Genomic DNA, 21,743 nt, shown 5'->3' on the forward strand with positions numbered 1-21,743 from the left:
TTGGAAATGGACAAAGCAAACCCACAGAAAACGAGAGGGAGGCTGGTCCAGTGGTTAGGGTAGTGGCCTGCCATGCCATGCTAATGACACAACAGACCGCATAAATAATAAAATTAGATAAAGACAAGTTTTTTTTAAAATCACTCCAGTTTTACTAATCCAAAGCGCTGGTATTAATTCAGATGAGGGTGTTTTTCAATTCCCGACACGGTCACTTTAACAGAAGCCTCTGCACATGCCAATAAATGAATATGTACTCCCCGCATTGCTGTGGGTGTGTACACCCGCCCCCTCACCACACGTACACCCTGTTTCCACTGCCTGTTCCCCTTCCCTATGGAAGCTGTAGCATCTGATGTGTGCATTCTGTAGCAAAAAGTGCGTGCCAAAGAAATTGCTGGAGGAATAGACGCCTAAGGCCTGGTCTACACCAGGAAATTAGGTTGGTGTAACTACATCATCCAAGGGTGTGAAAAATCCACATCCCTGAGCGACACAGTTAAATCAACCTCCCCTCCCCCCCCCCAGTGTAGATAGCGCTAGGTCAGTGAGGGAATTTCCCGTCAACCTAGCTCCCACCTTTCAGGGATGTGGCAGGGTCTGCACCACTGTAGCATTTTAAGGGCAGACAAGCCCTAATGAATTAGCAGCAGCCTATTCGGTAGTATCGCACCTTGAATCAACAGCCTCTCCAGTCCAGTGTACCACCTTGCTGCGGCGATCTAACTCCCAGCGCGAATGACCACTGTGTTCTCAGGCATGGAGCAGTGGGTTCACTCCGTGGTGTATGGAAGGGGAACATTCTCCCACCTGGCAAGTCCCAGTATATTATTTTGATATACTGTAGCTGCATCTTGGCAAGGTGGATGAAAGGAGGGGGAGGAAAGCAAGTTGGTCCCACTCCCACTGCCCCAGCGTGCAGGAGGGGGCAGCTAGGTGCAAAATGGTGCAATTCCAGAGGCACTGGGCATTCGGGTGTGTGGTCAATATACGCCTTGGCAGCACTGCCGGCTTGCAACAACTTCTCCCTGGAGGGTTGGACAGGCCTAAGGAGTCTGAGCCATAGATGTGGGAATGGAAAAGGTTTGGCAGGCAAATCATGTGTTGATTAGAGAGCAGCTGTTCGATATCTGAACAGCTGTTGCCTGTGCCCCCAAAGAGCATTTTACCCACCTATTACTGATGTGTTCAACTAGAAATGAGTTCTTGGTTGCTGAAGAATAAAAGCAGCTCATTTTCTAGAGCCTGCTGGATTTTCACACAAGACACAGACAGGCAAAAACCCATTACTTGATAAACCAAAAGAATCCACTGCCCTTTCTTGGCACTTGCTTACCTGAAAACTGGCACTGAAATAACTAAATGGGTTACTTCTCCTAAGACACGTTTAATTACTTTGCTGCAAGTCCATGCACTGACTTCAGTTAGCTCATTATATTTCAGAATACGAACGTCCACGCACAGACTTGTAGTGAAATAACAACCGGTGTGTATCGAACCTGCTGTGGTTATTTGGGTTCCAGTGTCCATGTGGTCCTTGGCTTACAGGTAAGTTTGGTGTTAAATTTCCACTGGTAAGTGGTAAATCGGGTGGTGAGTGTCCTTGAGTTAATCTGAGAGGAAGCGGAAGAGCTCTTGCTCTAACACCATGGATGGCCAAAAAACCCAACGCCTCCTGAAACTGGCTCTGAGTTTTTGAGTCCCATTGCACTGGAAGGAGACCGCAAGGGCAGGAAGAACCTGAGTAGGGCAACGAGGAAGGTGAAGAATAGAAGCTCCAGGAAAGAACTTTATGCCACTGGCTGACTTTCAAACTCCTAACAAGTATCCAGATCTAACAGCAATGTCACATCTCATTGATCAGTCCAAGGATAACGTATCGCCACTGGGACATGAGGGAAGTGATGTGTTATGAGCTGCTGGCCTCCCACCATTGGTGATAATAAATAATTGAAATATTGTCATGCTGCCTGCAAGGAGACAAGCTGATTTACATAAACCCCTTTCCTCTAATCTCCCTTTGTCCTTCAATCCTGAGCCCCCATGGGCAGGGACAGTCCCTTCTTGAGTTTCTGGAAAGTGGCTAGCACATGTTGGGACTATTGTAAGTGAGCAACTGTGATAGCCACCCTCTTGGGCCAACGGGCCAGGAACTGAACCAGAGACTTTCAGAGCCAGCTAGCTTGAGAGCCAGGCTGCCATAGCTGCTGGTTGTACCAACTCATCTCCTCTGGGAAGCAGCCATGGAGGGGACCTGTAACACGCCCTCACCAGCCAGTTACACAACACCAAACAACAATACTCTGAAGGGACGGCCACAGGGTTGCCTGCCCCTTTGAGGGCTGGGAGCCAGCCAGCCCTGTTCATTTATCAGGCCCAGCTGAGAAGGTGTCAGGTGTTTTCTAGGAAGGGCTGAGAAAGCTCAGCTGGAAGGAGCTGCAACAGGAGACAGGCCTCTGCAGTGGGCCCTGAAACAGAGGGGACTGAAGGAAAGGGCATGTCTTCCTGTCAGCATGGAGACAAGCCAGGGGAAAAGCCAACAGGAACTGTAGCCCAGGGCCTATCTAGAGGAACTGTTTTGGGTTTGATGTTTTGACTAAGTTTTAAGGATAAAGCTGTGCCCAGAAAGAGACTTGGGGCATGGCAGCATGTCCTGGGCAGGTCAAGAGAGCCAACTTGTATGAGGGGAAACAGAGGCATCAGCTGGCCTGCAGCCAGACAAGGTAAGGCAGGGATGAAATCCCCTCTGTGGGCTCTGGCAAATGTAATAGAAACAATACAGTGAATGATTCACCCTTATGAAATCCAAACAGAAAACAATCAAGGCGGGGGGTCATTATGAGGTAATCCATATTGAAAACAGTGGTAGTCACCAAATACCCTTGGAATAAAACAGCTTTCAGGTGATTTTTATACCTGGGGAGAGATGGTCTGAGGTGGACACCAGGGAGGCAGTGAGGTCAGAGAATTTACGGCCAGTGCAATCAATCACCTGACCAGGGAATCTTACCCTGCATCTAGTCCAATACCTTGAGGTTCCACTACAGTGTCCATTCGAGACAGAGACATCCAGTCTCGAGTTAAAGAATTCATGTGGAGAATCTATCATACCCTGAGATAAGTGATGTTAAAAAAAATGGTGCCTTGTTCCCGTTTTGAACTGGTCTAGCTTCAGCTTCCAGGGACTGATCTCATTTGACCTTGATCTGATGGCCTGGAGAGCCATCTACTATCAGAAGTCATCTCCTCTGTTAGGGACTTACTGAAAGTAAGCAACTTGCCTCTGAACCTCAGTAAGTTAAAAAGGTCGAGTTCTTTGGCCACGTCTACACTGCATTGCAAACACAGTCTGTGGGGCTGGTGGACGTGGTGTTTCCAAAGCCATGCTTGAGCATCCACGCTGCATTGTAAACATGGTTTACAATTGCTGGACTCGGGTCTCAGAACCTTGCTAACATGTCCATACTGCACTACACAGACCTTCTGACTCCAGTCTGCACCTTGATTTGGTCCACGCTGCAAAATGACAGGATGTGGACCTGAGTCACAGCTGGACTTGGCTATGACCCATCCCCCTACCTTGATCCTAGGACCCCAGTCCTGAGTGCTTACTGACCAGTCTGACTGATCTGTGTGTGGACGGAAGAAGGGCTTAGGCTGAAACCTAAGTCTGAGCCTGGACTTAACGTGCAGTGTAGACAGACCTTAACTCTCACTGTGAGGAAGGTTTCTCAGACCTCGAATCATATTCACAGCCATTCTCTAAACCCTCTCCAATTTCTCTACATCCTTTGGAGGTGCGGACACCAGAACTGGGCCCAGTCTAGCAGTCACGGTCACACCAATGCCATACACACAGGTAATATCACCTTCCTACTCCTACTCGATAGTCCCCTGCTTATAAGGATCACCCGTTCTAGCCCTAGCAATCAATCACCAGATCACCTGGCAACCCAAGCACGGCTTGATGGCTCACTGATATGAGGACCAGGCTGACAAGGATTTAAAACATTAAAAAAAATGGGGCATGTTTAGTCTCAAGAAAAGAAGACTGGGGTGGGGGGTAGGGAACCTGATAAGTCCTCAAATATGTTAAGGGCTGTTCCAGGGGTGCTGGAACCAAGTGTGCGGGGGAGGGCAGCCCCCCTTGGCTTGAAGCAGTTTCCATCCTATGCAGGGTTTACAGTTTGGTTCACTGGCTTTCAGCACACCCCCACTGTACACATTGTTCCAGCCCCCCAGTCCCCCTGGGCTGTTATAAAGAGGATGGGGATCCGTTGTTGTCCATCTCCACTGAAGGTAGGACAAGGAGTAATGGGCTTAATCTGCAGCAAGGGAGATTTAGGTGAGATATTAGGAAAAATGTTCTAACTCTCAAGGTAATGAAGCTCAAACAGGCTTCCCAGGGAGGCTGAGGAATTTCCAACCCTGGAGGTGTTGAAGAACAAGCTGGGCAAACCCCACTCACAGATGATCTAGGTTTATTGGTCCTGTCTCAGCGCAGGGGGCCTGGACTTGCTGACCTGGCAAGGTCCCGTCCAGCCCGACATGTCTCCGATGCTATGAAATAAGGCAAAGGCCTAGGCCGTTCTTTCCAAGCCAGGGCTACTTTCAGACTCTTCCGCTGCTCTGCACAGGAAGGGGGGTGACTTGGGCGTTACCACGCTGAGCACAGCAGCACCAAACTTTTGTGACTCCCATTCCTGGGAACCTACAAGCCAGCAAGCTGACAGGGAGCTCCCTAAACTAGCCAATAAGAAAGGTCAGGAAGCGGGGTGAAGCTGAAGCCCCGCCCCTCATAGGGATATAGGGCCCCAACTCTGGGCCGGAGGGAGGCGTCTCCTTCTGCTTGGGATTCACAGCCAGGAGGCAGGTGCCTGCACCAGGTCAGTCATTCTCCAAGACAAACGAAGGAGGTGTCCCTCTGTTAACGTTTCTCCCAGTGGTTAGCCCACTCCCCCCGGGCGTGGGAGATCCAGGTCCCCCCCTCCGGCTTGCTGTGAAGAAGGGATTTGAACTTGCCCTAACCACTAGGCTAGAGGGTCATCTGGGGCAGGCTCTCAATCTCTCCTGTCAAAGCTGTTCCACTGGGCACAAATAATGAGTCAGTGTAGCAGTGGGATGGGAGTTTGGGTCTGCCACCTCCTGGCAGATGCCCAAACGGCCAGGCCTCAAAGTCATTCTACCTCTCGCTGGCCCACATTTTTCTATTGTCTCCTTTCAAATTTTAGATCAATTTTTTTTTAAAGGTAAAAAGAACCCTTGAAAACAAAACGTTTCCTTTCACGTGGAACTAAACGCTATTGTTCTGACTGTTTGGGTTTTGCACAGCCCTCCCCAGGAGTAATGAGCCCTACCGACAAGCTACCGTCAGCCTCCAGTTCATCCACTCCAGAAATAATCTGTGTGTTACCAACCTTCTACCCTCCCACAATCCTGCCAGATTAGAATTTCACACACACTTGTTTCAAATGACAGGCAATGAATAAAAGTCTCTCTGACTGTCACCCATCCAGACCTGAGGGCGGGGGTGCTGTCAGGGATTCGTTATTCCAATGCGTCACAGGGAGGATCACAGACTGATTTAACTGCAGCAAATCAACCTTGCTAGCAAAGCCTGGCTTCTAGCCTCAGTGGCACGAATCAGCCTTTGGCCTGTGTTCACGCATGCTTCCAGCTTAGTGTGCGAACAGCCAGCAGGGGATATGTGCAAAGATCTTGCATGCACACAGGGAACTTCCTCTGGGCGATTACTCCCTACTGGTCTCCTCTTTTGCTCTGGAATGCTACCGGATTTGACAGAGTTTTCACCCTCTGGGCTAGGCTGGCCACATGGAATGGGGGCAGAGCTCTCCAGCCGGCTGGCACGTTCTCTTCCCCAGTCACAAGGGGGAGCTGTGTGTTTGTAAGACCGGCAGGGCAGATTCCACACCCTGTCTTCAGTCTTGCATAATCCTCTCAGAGAGCACAAAGCACCAGCTACTGAGGGCAGGCAATGATGGGACAAATGAGAATTTCTGTGTACAGATTTTTAGCCATTAGTCGTTACCATAAGTACTAGTATGGAATTCCAGTGGGCCTGGTTCTTATCTACACTAAGGCCTCGTTGCATTGCAGGCTTTAGAGTGCGTATACAAAATATTTATACTCAGTTTAACATCCTTTTATACTGCTAGGTCTGCGTACAGCAGCCTTCCTGTAAATAGCCATCAGATCTGTGTGTCTCATATGGACTTCATTAATAAGATCATCCCAGTGACAGTTACAGATGGACAAACCAGTTTGGATAAAATAAGCTAGTTATCGCTGGAGATGGGGAAAGGCTTTGGCCAATGCTAGTCTTCATTTTCAAACATGCCCCGGTTCTGATCAGAACGGGAGGCAGAAATGCCAACATTCTGGAAGTAAATTTGTTTCTATGCAATTTTCAGCATGGTTCTGCTGACTTCAAAGGTGTGGGCATACATCAGACAGAAGAAAAACGATGTCTGCCCAGCTCTAGTGGCAGCCCCTTCGCCCCTTTGAAACTTTACATTTTACTGCGAACATCCAAGTCAACAAACAAGCCAAAATTTATGCACAGGGCTTCACTACTAATTCTGCAACCAACTCTTCAGTGCTGAAATTTCCTCTTCGTAGCCTGAGATCCCATAGCGTGGTAGAATGCCAGCAAGCTTCCATTCAAGGGGTAGGGTTTAAATATGTAACTCAGTGGTTCTCAAGCTGTGGGTTGCAAGAGAGCACTCTGCCCACCATGCTGGTTTTGTCACAAAGATAAAGCACCTCTCAGTTTTCAAGTAGGAATGGCAACATCTACTCAGAGCCAGACTGAATCATAGAATCATAGAATATCAGGGTTGGAAGGGACCCCTGAAGGTCATCTAGTCTAACCCCCTGCTCGAAGCAGGACCAATTCCCAGTTAAATCATCCCAGCCAGGGCTTTGTCAAGCCTGACTTTAAAAACCTCTAAGGAAGGAGATTCTACCACCTCCCTAGGTAACGCATTCCAGTGTTTCACCACCCTCTTAGTGAAAAAGTTTTTCCTAATATCCAATCTAAACCTCCCCCACTGCAACTTGAGACCATTACTCCTCGTTCTGTCATCTGGTACCATTGAGAACAGTCTAGAACCATCCTCTTTGGAACCCCCTTTCAGGTAGTTGAAAGCAGCTATCAAATCCCACCTCATTCTTCTCTTCTGCAGGCTAAACAATCCCAGCTCCCTCTGCCTCCCCTCATAAGTCATGTGTTCTAGACCCCTAATCATTTTTGTTGCCCTTTGCTGGACTCTCTCCAATTTATCCACATCCTTCTTGTAGTGTGGGGCCCAAAACTGGACACAGTACTCCAGATGAGGCCTCACCAATGTCGAATAGAGGGGAACGATCACGTCCCTCTATCTGCTCGCTATGCCCCTACTTATACATCCCAAAATGCCATTGGCCTTCTTGGCAACAAGGGCACACTGCTGACTCATATCCAGCTTCTCGTCCACTGTCACCCCTAGGTCCTTTTCCGCAGAACTGCTGCCTAGCCATTCGGTCCCTAGTCTGTAGCGGTGCATTGGATTCTTCCATCCTAAGTGCAGGACCCTGCACTTATCCTTATTGAACCTCATCAGATTTCTTTTGGCCCAATCCTCCAATTTGTCTAGGTCCTTCTGTATCCTATCCCTCCCCTCCAGCGTATCTACCACTCCTCCCAGTTTAGTATCATCCGCAAATTTGCTGAGAGTGCAATCCACACCATCCTCCAGATCATTTATGAAGATATTGAACAAAACCGGCCCCAGGACCAACCCTTGGGGCACTCCACTTGATACCGGCTGCCAACTAGACATGGAGCCATTGATCACTACCCGTTGAGCCCGACAATCTAGCCAGCTTTCTACCCACCTTATAGTGCATTCATCCAGCCCATACTTCCTTAACTTGCTGACAAGAATACTGTGGGAGACCATGTCAAACGCTTTGCTAAAGTCAAGAAATAATACATCCACTGCTTTCCCTTCATCCACAGAACCAGTAATCTCATCATAAAAGGCAATTAGATTAGTCAGGCATGACCTTCCCTTGGTGAATCCATGCTGGCTGTTCCTGATCACTTTCCTCTCATGCAAGTGCTTCAGGATTGATTCTTTGAGGACCTGCTCCATGATTTTTCCGGGGACTGAAGTGAGGCTCACTGGCCTGTAGTTCCCTGGATCCTCCTTCTTCCCTTTTTTAAAGATTGGCACTACATTAGCCTTTTTCCAGTCATCCGGGACTTCCCCCGTTCGCCACGAGTTTTCAAAGATAATGGCCAATGGCTCTGCAATCACAGCCGCCAATTCCTTCAGCACTCTCGGATGCAACTCGTCCGGCCCCATGGACTTGTGCACGTCCAGCTTTTCTAAATAGTCCCTAACCACCTCTATCTCCACAGAGGGCTGGCCATCTCTTCCCCATTTTGTGATGCCCAGCGCAGCAGTCTGGGAGCTGACCTTGTTAGTGAAAACAGAGGCAAAAAAAGCATTGAGTACATTAGCTTTTTCCACATCCTCTGTCACTAGGTTGCCTCCCTCATTCAGTAAGGGGCCCACAAGTTCCTTGGCTTTCTTCTTGTTGCCAACATACCTGAAGAAACCCTTCTTGTTATTCTTGATATCTCTTGCTAGCTGCAGCTCCAGGTGCAATTTGGCCCTCCTGATATCATTCCTACATGCCCAAGCAATATTTTTATACTCTTCCCTGGTCATATGTCCAACCTTCCACTTCTTGTAAGCTTCTTTTTTATGTTTAAGATCCGCTAGGATTTCACCATTAAGCCAAGCTGGTCGCCTGCCATATTTACTATTCTTTCGACTCATTGGGATGGTTTGTCCCTGTAACCTCAACAGGGATTCCTTGAAATACAGCCAGCTCTCCTAGACAGGTTCAGGGTTTGCAGAGGTTTTTTCTGGTCAGCACCTTTCTCTTCCTCCCCACACCCAATGAAAACAAACACCGCCCACCAAATCCCCCCCTCCCCATCTGTCCTTGCTCCATGTATTTCTCTGTTGTCAGGGGTGTTTTAGGTAAATTCAACTGTGATCCGATTTGCCGCTGAAACGAAAAACGGGGAGAAATACATACGTCACAAAGTTCCCTGGAGAGTTGGGAGCAGCAGGGGCAGCACTAGGCCTGGAGAATGAGCGGCACAGAGATAAGAGTGGGAGAAGTGACCAAGCAGCCATACCCACGTTTGTATGACATTTGCCTCCTGACAGAGTGGTGACCGCAGACCTTGGGCTACTCAGTGGCCTATTTAGAGTAGCAGCCTCATTAGGGTAGGTTCTACCCCTCCTAGAAGTGCAGGGAAAACAGGATTAGGGGAGTTGCTTCAGGAAAGGGTCTCTCCATCTCTCCCCTTAGAAGTGACACACCATAGGAAAACGTTCCCATTCCACACATCAAACCACAGACTCACCCGTTGCTCCTGTGTGGCGACAAAGGTCTGAAATCCAGGGGCCACTCCGAACCCAAGCTCTTGGACGAAGGGTGGCTCCGACTGGCTGTGGATCTGAACTTTGACTCCAGCTTCAAATGTAGTTTCCTCTAAAAAGAGAAGCAGGAATGCTAAGTCACCAGAGGAAGAACAGGTTAGCTAACTGGCTGCTGTGGCTCTGAGGGTGGCATGCAAAGTTAAAAGAGAGCTTGTGCATAGGATCATGTTTGGAATTGTTACTACACTTACCCCTCCTCTCCTCAAAAGGGGTTGGGATGAATTTATTATGCTGGCAAATGTGCTGTTCAGAGAGGAGTGGAGAAATCACCATGTGCTACTTGCCAGCTCAGTAGCTTTTCATTGCAGGGCTATTTGATGGACACCGTGTGAGAGAATCAGGACCATCTTTTGTGGTCAACCAGGCAGATTTTGGATTTGTCATTGGGGTGGGGGGGGGTTAATCCGGCTCACCTCTGCAGATGCTGCTGCTGGCCATTGAAACATCAATAGCCTCTCCAGACTCGGAGCACAGAGCGGCCCGTTCTGTGGGCTTCTTCCCCCTTGGGTAGCAGTTGTGTAATGGCAGGTTCCACAACTCCTAAATGTGCAAGAAGGTTTCTAGGGATGGGAGCGGGGGGCTGCGTGAGGGGCGGGGTTTGCAGATAAGATGCCCTGTCTCTTGGAGAGGCCAGGCCACTGTCCAGACAACCTCTGTCTCTTTCTGAGATTTGAGGTACCCAATGGCTCCATGTCTAGTTGGCAGCCGGTGTCACGTAGAGTGCCCCAGAGGTCGGTCCTGGGGCCGGTTTTATTCAATATCTTCATAAATGATCTGGAGGATGGTGTGGATTGCACTCTCAGCAAATTTGCGGATGATACTAAACTAGGAGGAGTGGTAGATACGCTGGAGGGCAGGGATAGGATACAGAGGGACCTAGACAAATTGGAGGATTGGGCCAAAAGAAATCTGATGAGGTTCAATAAGGATAAGTGCAGGGTCCTGCACTTAGGACGGAAGAACCCAATGCACCACTACAGACTAGGGACCAAATGGCTAGGCAGCAGGAAAAGGACCTAGGGGTGACAGTGGATGAGAAGCTGGATATGAGTCAGCAGTGTGCCCTTGTTGCCAAGAAGGCCAATGGCATTTTGGGATGTATAAGTAGGGGCCTAGCAAGCAGATCGAGGGACGTGATCGTTCCCCTCTATTCGACATTGGTGAGGCCTCATCTGGAGTACTGTGTCCAGTTTTGGGCCCCACACTACAAGAAGGATGTGGATAAATTGGAGAGAGTCCAGCGAAGGGCAACAAAAATTATTTGGGGTCTGGAACACATGACTTATGAGGAGAGGCTGAGGGAACTGGGATTGTTTAGTCTGCAGAAGAGAAGAATGAGGGGGGATTTGATAGCTGCTTTCAACTACCTGAGAGGTGGTTCCAGAGAGGATGGTTCTAGACTATTCTCAGTGGTAGAAGAGGACAGGACAAGGAGTAATGGTCTCAAGTTGCAGTGGGGGAGGTTTAGGTTGGATATTAGGAAAAACTTTTTCATTAGGAGGGTGGTGAAACACTGGAATGCGTTACCTAGGGAGGTGGTAGAATCTCCTTCCTTAGAAGTTTTTAAGGTCAAGCTTGAAAAAGCCCTGGCTGGGATGATTTAATTTTGGATTGGTCCTGCTTTGAGCAGGGGGTTGGACTAGATGACCTCCTGAGGTCCCTTCCAACCCTGATATTCTATGATTCTATGATTCTATGACCACAGCTATTTTCTACCAGGCAGAAATCTGGTTTGAAATATATTTCCCCCATTATGTAAGCCTCCCCCCGCAAAAAACATATATGTTAAAAGAACATTACCTATGGTTTGTCTACACTTATAGCGGTTTAGAGCCCAGCCCAGCTAGCACAGTACAACTAGTGGTGTAGACGGCGAGGCACTTCTTTGTAGGGTAGAGTACAGACACCCTGGACCCTAGGGTATATACCCTACATGGCTCTCTACATGCCCAAACAGTGCCTCCCCCATCTACACTGCTATTTCCAGCAGTGTAGTGTCCCACTGCCTCCCCACTGCTGGAGCAGTGGGGAAAGACTCTGACTGGGGGAAGGCAGAGAAGAAAGGCTCCAGCAGCACCCCACTGCCAGAGCTTTTCCTAGCTGCCTTCCTCCTGCCAGAGCATTTCACTGCTGCATGTAGCTACATGTATCCTAGGGGCTACCACAAGTATGAACAAAACCTTAGGCTGCAAGGTCAGCCACTTGAAAATGTAGGAAATGCCAGGTTTACACAGCGCTCTGTACAACTTTGATTCTTCCACCTTTTGCTTCCATCATGTGAACTGAACAAGGCAGGGGGCCCGTGGAAAATATACTATGTGATCATGTCATGAAAAACCATGTGTACAATTTTCAAAGGTGTCTCTGTGACGTAAGCATGCAAAGATTAGGGTTTGTCTACCCATGAGAGTTAATCCAGAATAAAGTAAGGTGTGAATTTAAGGCAGATTAACTATTCCTGTTGAACTACACATGTGGAGACTATTTCAGAACAACGGTGCCTTATTCTGAATTAGCTCAATCCATTTTGGAAGTGGATTAAGCTAATTTGGAACAGCACTTGTATTCCAGAATAACTCCCTGTGTAGACAATCTCTAAGGGAGTTAGGAGCTAAATTCCATTGATTTACACTAACTGGGCATTTGGGAAACTGGAAGCAACTAGTCCAGTATGCTCTGAAGTCTGCGTTCACAAATTCCCCTATAATGAACATAACTGTCCAAAAACACTGGCTGGCTCCCCTGATTACACAGCATTGTCAGGCTTCCCCAAAGCACAGTCCGCTCAGCAGAGCTTCAGGCAAGCAGCAAACAGAGCCCAGGAGCTTGGTAGAATTACAGCTGACCTTCAAGCTAACTAAGAATTTCAGCTCGCTGGGGCTCAGATAACCAAGGTTTCAGTGCTTATCAACTGGGGATTTTGCACATGTCAACCATCGGACTTCAACGCTTAACAGCCATGGGGGATTTGAAGCTTGTGACGTCAGAAAGATTCACAATAAACCCACATAGTTGGCTGACAGCTTCTATGTCATGGTGATGTGAGCATTTTGAACAGGGCCGTCCTCCCACTATGGCTACCATGAGATGTTCAGAAGCCCCCAACTCCTGTCCTTCTCTTCACAATTCACTCTGGAAAGACACATTAAGTGGAACATTAAAGCTGATATTTAAACCCACATGAGGCAGGAATCCTCAAATTATAATCCTGTCCCCTTCTCTCCTTCCTTTTGTCAGAAGTCCTCCCCTGCCTTCGCTTTGGACGTTCTCCTCCTTTGAACTCTACTTAAGTCAGTACATTGGCTAGCGAGTGAGAAGGCGTAGTTTGGAAAGTAGCAATGGCTGAAAGCCATTTTGTGAGGTAGGGGGCAGAATGAATGTACAGTGAATTAGATGCAAGTGCAATGTGGCATGGAGATGGCATTTTGGGCCCTTCATGTCATGCAAGAGGTCCTCTATTCAGCACTGGTGGTGCTGTGCCTGGAACACAGTTCTAGGCACAGACACATTGGATGCAGATCAGCAAAGCACAACAGACGTAATGAGGAAATAGAGGGAGATGTGGAAGGAAAGGTAACATTGCCATCTAGGCTTAGCATGGCTAAGCAAGAAGATGCACCCTCATAACAGGGGCAGGGATAGCTCAGTGGTTTGAGCATTGGCCTGCTAAACCCAGGGTTGTAAGTTCAATCCTTGAGGGGGCCATTTAGGGATCGGGGGGAAAAATTGGGGATTGGTCCTGCTTTAAGCAGGGGGTTGGACTAGATGACCTCCTGAGATCCCTTCCAACCCTGATATTCTATGATTCTATGAACAGTCTGTGCATAAGGCACCAAACGTTAGAGTCTCTGGGAGCCATCTACATATCTGAAGGGAGGTTGGGGCAAGCCCCATCTTTCATGCTCTTGGAGGGAGGCATGAGGACTATAAGGGCATAGGCACTGTCCCAACTGATACTGCTGACCAAAAATCTCTGTCTCGAGTGCACTGAGCACACACGTGCTTGATTTTTTATATATATATGGACAAACCCTCCAAGAAGAACTAGCTACACATCTAAGGAACACAAAGGAATTATCCATGCAGGATGCTGCTCACCCCCTCGCTCTACCTACTTTTGGCTTCCATCCCTTAGTAATTAATAAAATGAAGGAAGAACACTATCATTTTTAATTATACTTTGTTTAAACCAGAGTATCTTTAGTGGTGTAAATCTGGAGTAGCTCCATGTAAATTTAACACCAATGTAAATGAGAGCAGAAGCTGACCCTCTCTCTTCCCAGTCCCCTTTCCTTCTCCTGTGGGGGTAGGGTGACCAGACAACAAGTGTGAAAAATCGGGACAGGGGTTGGGGGATAATCATAGAATCATAGAATATCAGGGTTGGAAGGGACCTCTGGAGGTCATCTAGTCCAACCCCCTGCTCAAAGCAGGACCAATCCCCAATTAAATCATCCCAGCCAGGGCTTTGTCAAGCCTGACCTTAAAAAATATCTAAGGAAGGAGATTCCACCACCTCCCTAGGTAACGCATTCCAGTGTTTCACCACCCTCCTAGTGAAAAAGTTTTTCCTAATATCCAACCTATACCTCCCCCACTGCAACTTGAGACCATTACTCCTTGTTCTGTCATCAGCTACCTCTGAGAACAGTCTAGATCCATCCTCTTTGGAACCCCCTTTCAGGTAGTTGAAAGCAGCTATCAAATCCCCCCTCATTCTTCCGCAGACTAAACAATCCCAGTTCCCTCAGCCTCTCCTCATAAGTCATGTGTTCCAGTCCCCTAATCACTTTTATTGCTCTCCGCTGGACGTTTTCCAATTTTTCCACATCCTTCTTGTAGCGTGGGGCCCAAAACTGGACACAGTACTCCAGATGAGGCCTCACCAATGTCGAATAGAGGGGGACGATCACGTCCCTCGATCTGCTGGCAATGCCCCTACTTATACATCCCAAAATTCTTGGCAACACTGGCACACTGTTGACTCATATCCAGCTTCTCGTCCACTGTAACCCCTAAGTCCTTTTCTGCAGAACTGCTGCCGAGCCATTTGGTCCCTAGTCTGTAGCAGTAATAGGAGCCCATATAAGAAAAAGACCCCAAAATCGGGACTCTCCCTATAAAATCGGGACATCTGGTCACCCTACCTGGGAATAATTTTTCTGTCTCATTTCTGTTGGGAGGACACTGTAAAGAAGCATGTTTCACACTTGGGTCCTTCACATAATGAATATCCTGATTTCTGATGCTGGAGGTTCTCTAAGTTCTGACCCCCTGATAATTACTATTACCAGAGTATTACATCATTTTAAAAAAAAATCTTAACATACAAGAACTTTAAGCATAAAAAGGGGAAAGCTACTGCCTAACATTTATCACCATGGGTCACCAATAAATCCTGACTATGAACCCATCGGTTTGGGTAGCCAGTTTTGTTAAACCTTCTGTAGAATTCCTGCATATTAAGTGCTCAAATGCACTTGTTCTCCTTTGACTTTCTTTAAAATTCTCAGGGTGCCAAGGAGTGCTGTCTGTTGGAGATTGCTCATCATGATGTCTCTCACTCCTAATGTGTCCCTAAGCTGCTTATTCATGCCCTGGGGGTCTCACAAGGTGCTCCAGTAATCACTGGATTGTCTTTGTTCTAGTTTCCATAATTTATTCACTTCCTGGCAGAATTCTTCATATGTCATCACCTCCTTGTTTGCATTTCTGTCTCCTGGGATGGCAATATCAATTTTAACATGGTCTGGTTTGCCCTTTTTTCCCTACAGCAACTATGTCCAGCCTGTTTGCCAGAACTGTTAGGTCTATGACAACTGCCAGATCCTATAAAATCTTATCCTCTGATGTGCTTTTGATCCAGTGGTCATAACACCGTCCAGTTCGTTTAAATCCGTACCGGTCACAGAGGCTCCAATGCAGACACTCGGCAGCCTCATTGTGTCTGTTCCTATGTTCTCTCCCAGTCTGGCTCCTGCAGGCGCTCGATACATACTCCATTGGTTTTTCCTTTTTGGAACATGCTCTGCAGTTTGGGGAGCAGTTCTGTCGGTCAGTTATGTTGCAAATTTAATTAAGCTTTAAGGACTGACTGCTCTTGGGCATTCATAGTGAGTCTCTCTCTGCCTCTCTCTTGAGAGGCTTTCTACAAGCCAGGAGTTTGTTCAACTTCGATCACTAATAGGTTGCCTCTCTCTCCACCACTGCACGTGCACTGATTTCTGTGTAAATCTTTTGAGTCTTCCTTTGTTTGTTTTTTATACAGATTCATAGATACGAAGGTCAGAAGGGACCATTATGATCATCTAGTCCGACTTCCTGCACAACGCAGGCTACAGAATTTCACCCACCCACTCCTGCGGAAAACCTCTCACCTATGTCTGAGCTATTGAAGTCCTCAAATTGTGGTTTAAAGACTTCAAGGAGCAGAGAATCCTCCAACAAGTGACCCGTGCCCCATGCTACAGAGGAAGGCGAAAAACATCCAGGGCCTCTTCCAATCTGCCCTGGAGGAAAATTCCTTCCCAACCCCAAATATGGTGATCAGTTGATTTGGTTTCTCTTTTCTTTGATGCTTTCTTGGCCTAGGATGCACACTCAGCCATCTCTTGTGATCACAACCAGATTATCATAGAATCATAGAACATCAGGGTTGGAAGGGACCTCAGGAGGTCATCTAGTCCAACCCCCTGCTCAAAAGCAGGACCAATCCCCAATTAAATCATCCCAGCCAGGGCTTTGTCAAGCCTGACCTTAAAAACTTCTAAGGAAGGAGATTCCACCACCTCCCTAGGCAATGCATTCCAGTGTTTCACCACCCTCCTAGTGAAAAAGTTTTTCCTAATATCCAACCTAAACCTCCCCCACTGCAACTTGAGACCATTACTCCTTGTCCTGTCCTCTTCTACCACTGAGAATAGTCTAGAACCATCCTCTCTGGAACCACCTCTCAGGTAGTTGAAAGCAGCTATCAATTCCCTCTCATTCTTCTCTTCTGCAGGCTAAACAATCCCAGTTCCCTCAGCCTCTCCTCATAAGTCATGTGTTCCAGACCCCTAATCATTTTTGTTGCCCTTCGCTGGACTCTTTCCAATTTATCTACATCCTTCTTGTAGTGTGGGGCCCAAAACTGGACACAGTACTCCAGATGAGGCATCACCAATGTCGAATAGAGAGGGACGATCACGTCCCTCGATCTGCTCGCTATGCCCCTACTTATACATCCCAAAATGCCATTGGCCTTCTTGGCAATAAGGGCACACTGTTGACTCATATCCAGCTTCTCGTCCACTGTCACCCCTAGGTCCTTTTCTGCAGAACTGCTGCCTAGCCATTCGGTCCCTAGTCTGTAGCTGTTCATTGGGTTCTTCCATCCTAAGTGCAGGACCCTGCACTTATCCTTATTGAACCTCATCAGATTTCTTTTGGCCCAATCCTCCAATATGTCTAGGTCACTCTGGATCCTATCCCTACCCTCCAGCATATCTACCTCTCCCCACAGCTTAGTGTCATCCACAAACTTTCTGCGGGTGCTATCCATCCCAACATCCAGATCATTAATGAAGATGTTCAACAAAACCGGCCCCAGGACTGACCCCTGGGGCACTCCACTTGATACTGGCTGCCAACTAGACATCGAGCCATCGATCACTACCTGTTGAGCCTGACGATCTAGCCAGCTTTTTATCCACCTTATAGTCCATTCATCCAATCCATACTTTTTTAACTTGCTGGCACGAATACTGTGGGAGACCGTGTCAAAAGCTTTGCTAAAGTCAAGATATATCACGTCCACCACTTTCCCCATATCCACAGAGCCAGTTATCTCATCACAGAAGGCAATCAGGTTGGTCAGGTGTGACTTGCCCTGGTGAATCCATGTTGACTGTTCCTGATCGGGGGAGATGGTTGGGAGATGTCCAGGTAATCTCCACGCCGGATTTTAGCATTGAGAGAGAAGAAAACAAAGTGAGAAAGGTTACAGCTGTGGGTAGGAGAATGGACATAAGGAGGAAGGGCAGAGTGGATACCAGGTCATACTGGCTGTAGAATGACTGTGCCTAATCGGGTACAGAATGTGAGTGAGGCCAAACAGCAAAAATTAAGATGTTTGGACACCAATGCTAGGAGCCTAGGTAACAAAATGGAGGAACTAGAGCTACTGGTGCAGGAAGTGAAACCAGATATTATAGGGAAAACAGAAACATGATGGAATAGCAGTCATGACTGGACTACAGGTATCGAAGGGCATGTGCTGTTTAGGAAAGACAGAAATAAAGGTAAAGGTGGTGGAGTAGCACTGTATATCAATGATGAGGTAGAATGTAAAGAAATAAGAAGCGATGGAATGGATAAGACTGAGTCCATCTGGGCAAAAATCACATTGGGGAAGAAAACTACTAGAGCCTCCCCTGGGATAGTGCTTGGGGTGTGCTTTAGACCTCCAGGATCCAATCGGGATGTGGGTAGAGCCCGCTTTAATGTTTTTAATTAAGTAAATACTAATAGAAATTGCATGATCATGGGAGACCTTAACTTCCCAGATATGGACTGGAGGACAAGTGCTAGAAAAGAAAAGGGCTCAGATTTTCCTAGATGCGATAGCTGATGGATTCCTTCATCAAGTAGTTGCTGAACCGACTAGAGGGGATGCCATTTTAGATTTGGTTTTGGTGAGTAGTGAGGACCTCAAGGAATAAGTGGTTGTAGAGGACAACCTTGGTTCAAGTGATCATGAGCTAATTCCGTTCAAACTGAATGGAAGGGTAAACAAAAATAAATCTGCGACTAGAGTTTTTGATTTCAAAAGGGCTGACTTTCAAAAATTAAGGAAATTAGTTAGGGAAGTGGATTGGACTGAAGAACTTATGGATCTAAAGGCAGAGGAGGCCTGGTATACTTCAAGTCAAAGCTGCAGAAGCTATCAGAAGCCTGCATCCCAAGAAAGGGGAAAAAATTCATAGGCAGGAGTTGTAGACCAAGCTGGATGAGCAAGCATCTCAGAGAGGTGATTAAGAAAAAGCAGAAAGCCTATGGGGAGTGGAAGATGGGAGGGATCAGCAAGGAAAGCTACCTTATTGAGGTCAGAACATGTAGGGATAAAGTGAGAGAGGCTAAAAGTCAAGTAGAGTTGGACCTTGCAAAGGGAATTAAAAGCAATAGTAAAAGGTTCTATAGCCATACAAATAAGAAGAAAACAAAGAAAGAAGTGGGACTGCTAAACACTGAGGATGGAGTGGAGGTTAATGATAATCTAGGCATGGCCCAATAGCTAAACAAATACTTTGCCTCAGTCTTTAATAAGGCTAATGAGGATCTTAGGAATAATGGTCGCATGACAAATGGGAATGAGGATATGGAGGTAGATATTAACCATATCTGAGGTAGAAGCGAAACTCAAACAGCTTAATGGGACTAAATCAGAGGGCCCAGATAATCTTCATCCAAGAATATTAAAGGAATTGGCACGTGAAATTGCGGGCCCATTAGCAAGAATTTTTAATGACTTTGTAAACTCAGGGATTGTACCGTATGACTGGAGAATTGCTAATATAGTTCCTATTTTTAAGAAAGGGAAAAAAAGTGATCCAGGTAACTACAGGCCTGTTCGTTTGACATCTGTAGTATGCAAGGTTTTGGAAAAAAATTTGAAGGAGAAAGTAGTTAAGGACATTGAGGTCAATGGTAAATGGGACAAAATACAACATGGTTTTACAAAAGGTAGATCGTGCCAAACCAACCTGATCGCCTTCTTTGAGAAAGTAACAGATTTTTTTAGACAAACGAAACACAGTGGATCTAATTTACCTAGATTTCAGTAAGGCGTTTGATATGGTTCCACATGGGGAATTATTAATTAAATTGGAAAAGATAGGGATCAATATGAAAATTGAAAGGTGGATAAGGAATTGGTTAACAGGGAGACTACAGCGGGTCCTACTGAAAGGTGAACTGTCAGACTGGAGGGAGGTTACCAGTGGAGTTCCTCAGGGATCGGTTTTGGAACCAATCTTATTTAATCTTTTTATTGCTGACCTCGGCACAAAAAGCAGGAATGTGCTAATAAAGTTTGCGGATGATACAAAGCTGGGAGGTATTGCCAATTTAGAGAAGGACCGGGATATCATACAGGAGGATCTGGATGACCTTGTAAACTGGAGTAATAGTAATAGGATGAAATTTAATAGTGAGAAGTGTAAGGTTATGCATTTAGGGATTAATAACAAGAATTTTAGTTATAAGCTGGGGACGCATGAATTAGAAGTAATGGAGGAGGAGAAGGACCTTGGAGTATTGGTTGACCACAGGATGACTATGAGCCGCCAATGTGACATGGCCGTGAAAAAAGCTTATGTGGTCTTGGGATGCATCAGGTGAGGTATTTCCACTAGAGATAAGGAGGTGTTAGTACCGTTATAGAAGGCACTGGTGAGACCTCACCTGGAATACTGTGTGCAGTTCTAGTCTCCCATGTTTAAGAAGGATGAATTCAAACTGGAACAGGTACAGAGAAGGGCTACTAGGATGATCTGAGGAATGGAAAACTTGTCTTATGAAAGGTTTCAGTGTAGCAGCCTTGTTAGTCTGTATTTGCAAAAAGAAAAGGAGTACTTGTGGCACCTTAGAGACTAACCAATTTATTTGAGCAAAAGCTTTTGTGAGCTACAGCTCACTTCATCAGATGCATTCAGTGGAAAATACAGTGAGGAGATTTATATACAAACAGAACTTGAAAAAATGGGTGTTATCATACACACTGTAAGGAGAGTGATCACTTAAGATGAGCTGTTACCAGCAGGAGAGCGGGGCCGGGTGGAGGGGGGAAGAAAACCTTTTGTAGTGATAATCAAGGTGGGCCATTTCCAGCAGTTAACAAGAATGTCTGAGGAACAGTGGAGGGAGGGGGAAAATAAACATGGGGAAATAGTTTTACTTTGTGTAATGACTCATCCACTCCCAGTCTCTATTCAAGCCTGAGTTAATTGTATCCAGTTTGCAAATTAATTCCAATTCAGCAGTCTCTCGTTGGAATCTGCTTTTGAAGTCTTTTTGTTGTAATATTGTGACTTTTAGGTCAGAGATCGAGTGACCAGAGAGATTGAAGTGTTCTCTGACTGGTTTATGAAAGTTATAATTCTTGACATCTGATTTGTGATGACATCTTCATCATCTGGACCCATGGAAAAGAAGCCCTTGAGGAATTACACCATGATTTCAACAATTTCCATCCCACCATCAATCTCAGCCTGGACCAGTCCACACAAGAGATCCACTTCCTGGACACTACGGTGCTAATAAGCAATGGTCACATAAACACCACCCTATACCGGAAACCTACTGACTGCTATGCCTACCTACATGCCTCCAGCTTTCACCCAGACCACACCACATGATCCACTGTCTACAGCCAAGCTCTACGATACAACCGCATTTGCTCCAACCCCTCAGACAGAGACAAACACCTACAAGATCTCTATCAAGCATTCTTACAACTACAATACCCATCTGCTGAAGTGAAGAAACAGATTGACAGAGCCAGAAGAGTACCCAGAAGTCACCTGCTGCAGGACAGGCCTAACAAAGAAAATAACAGAATGCCACTAGCCGTCACCTTCAGCCCCCAACTAAAACCTCTCCAACACATTATCAAGGATCTACAACCTATCCTGAAGGACGACCTATCACTCTCACAAATCTTGGGAGACAGGCCAGTCCTTGCCTACAGACAGCCCCCCAACCTGAAGCAAATATTCACCAGCAACTACATACCACATAACAGAACCACTAACCCAGGAACCTATCCTTGCAACAAAGCCCGTTGCCAACTGTGCCCACATATCTATTCAGGGGACACCATCACAGGGCCTAATAACATCAGCCACACTATCAGAGGCTCGTTCACCTGCACATCTACCAGTGTGATATATGCCATCATGTGCCAGCAATGCCCCGCGGCCATGTACATTGGTCAAACTGGACTGTCTCTACGTAAAAGAATAAATGGACACAAATCAGATGTCAAGAATTATAACATTCATAAACCAGTTGGAGAACACTTCAATCTCTCTGGTCACGCAATCACAGACATGAAAGTTGCCATATTACAACAGAAAAACTTCAAAACCAGACTCCAGCGAGCGACTGCTGAATTGGAATTCATTTGCAAATTTGATACAATTAACTAAGGCTTGAATAGAGACTGGGAGTGGTTAAGTC

At 46.7% G+C, this 21,743-nt stretch overlaps 1 protein-coding gene across 1 annotated transcript in view; it reads right to left on the minus strand.

Moving 5' to 3' along the window:
* LOC144258017 (acid-sensing ion channel 2) overlaps positions 1-21,743 on the minus strand; it is a 1,355,089-nt gene that overhangs the window by 152,171 nt on the left and 1,181,175 nt on the right. Inside the window, exon 3 of the mRNA XM_077806320.1 lies at positions 9,449-9,576. Coding sequence (XP_077662446.1) covers positions 9,449-9,576 — 128 coding nt within the window. The remainder of the gene's footprint in view (positions 1-9,448; positions 9,577-21,743) is intronic.

This window comes from Eretmochelys imbricata, chromosome 27 (assembly GCF_965152235.1).
Source record: "Eretmochelys imbricata isolate rEreImb1 chromosome 27, rEreImb1.hap1, whole genome shotgun sequence".
Lineage (NCBI taxonomy): Eukaryota > Metazoa > Chordata > Testudines > Cheloniidae > Eretmochelys > Eretmochelys imbricata.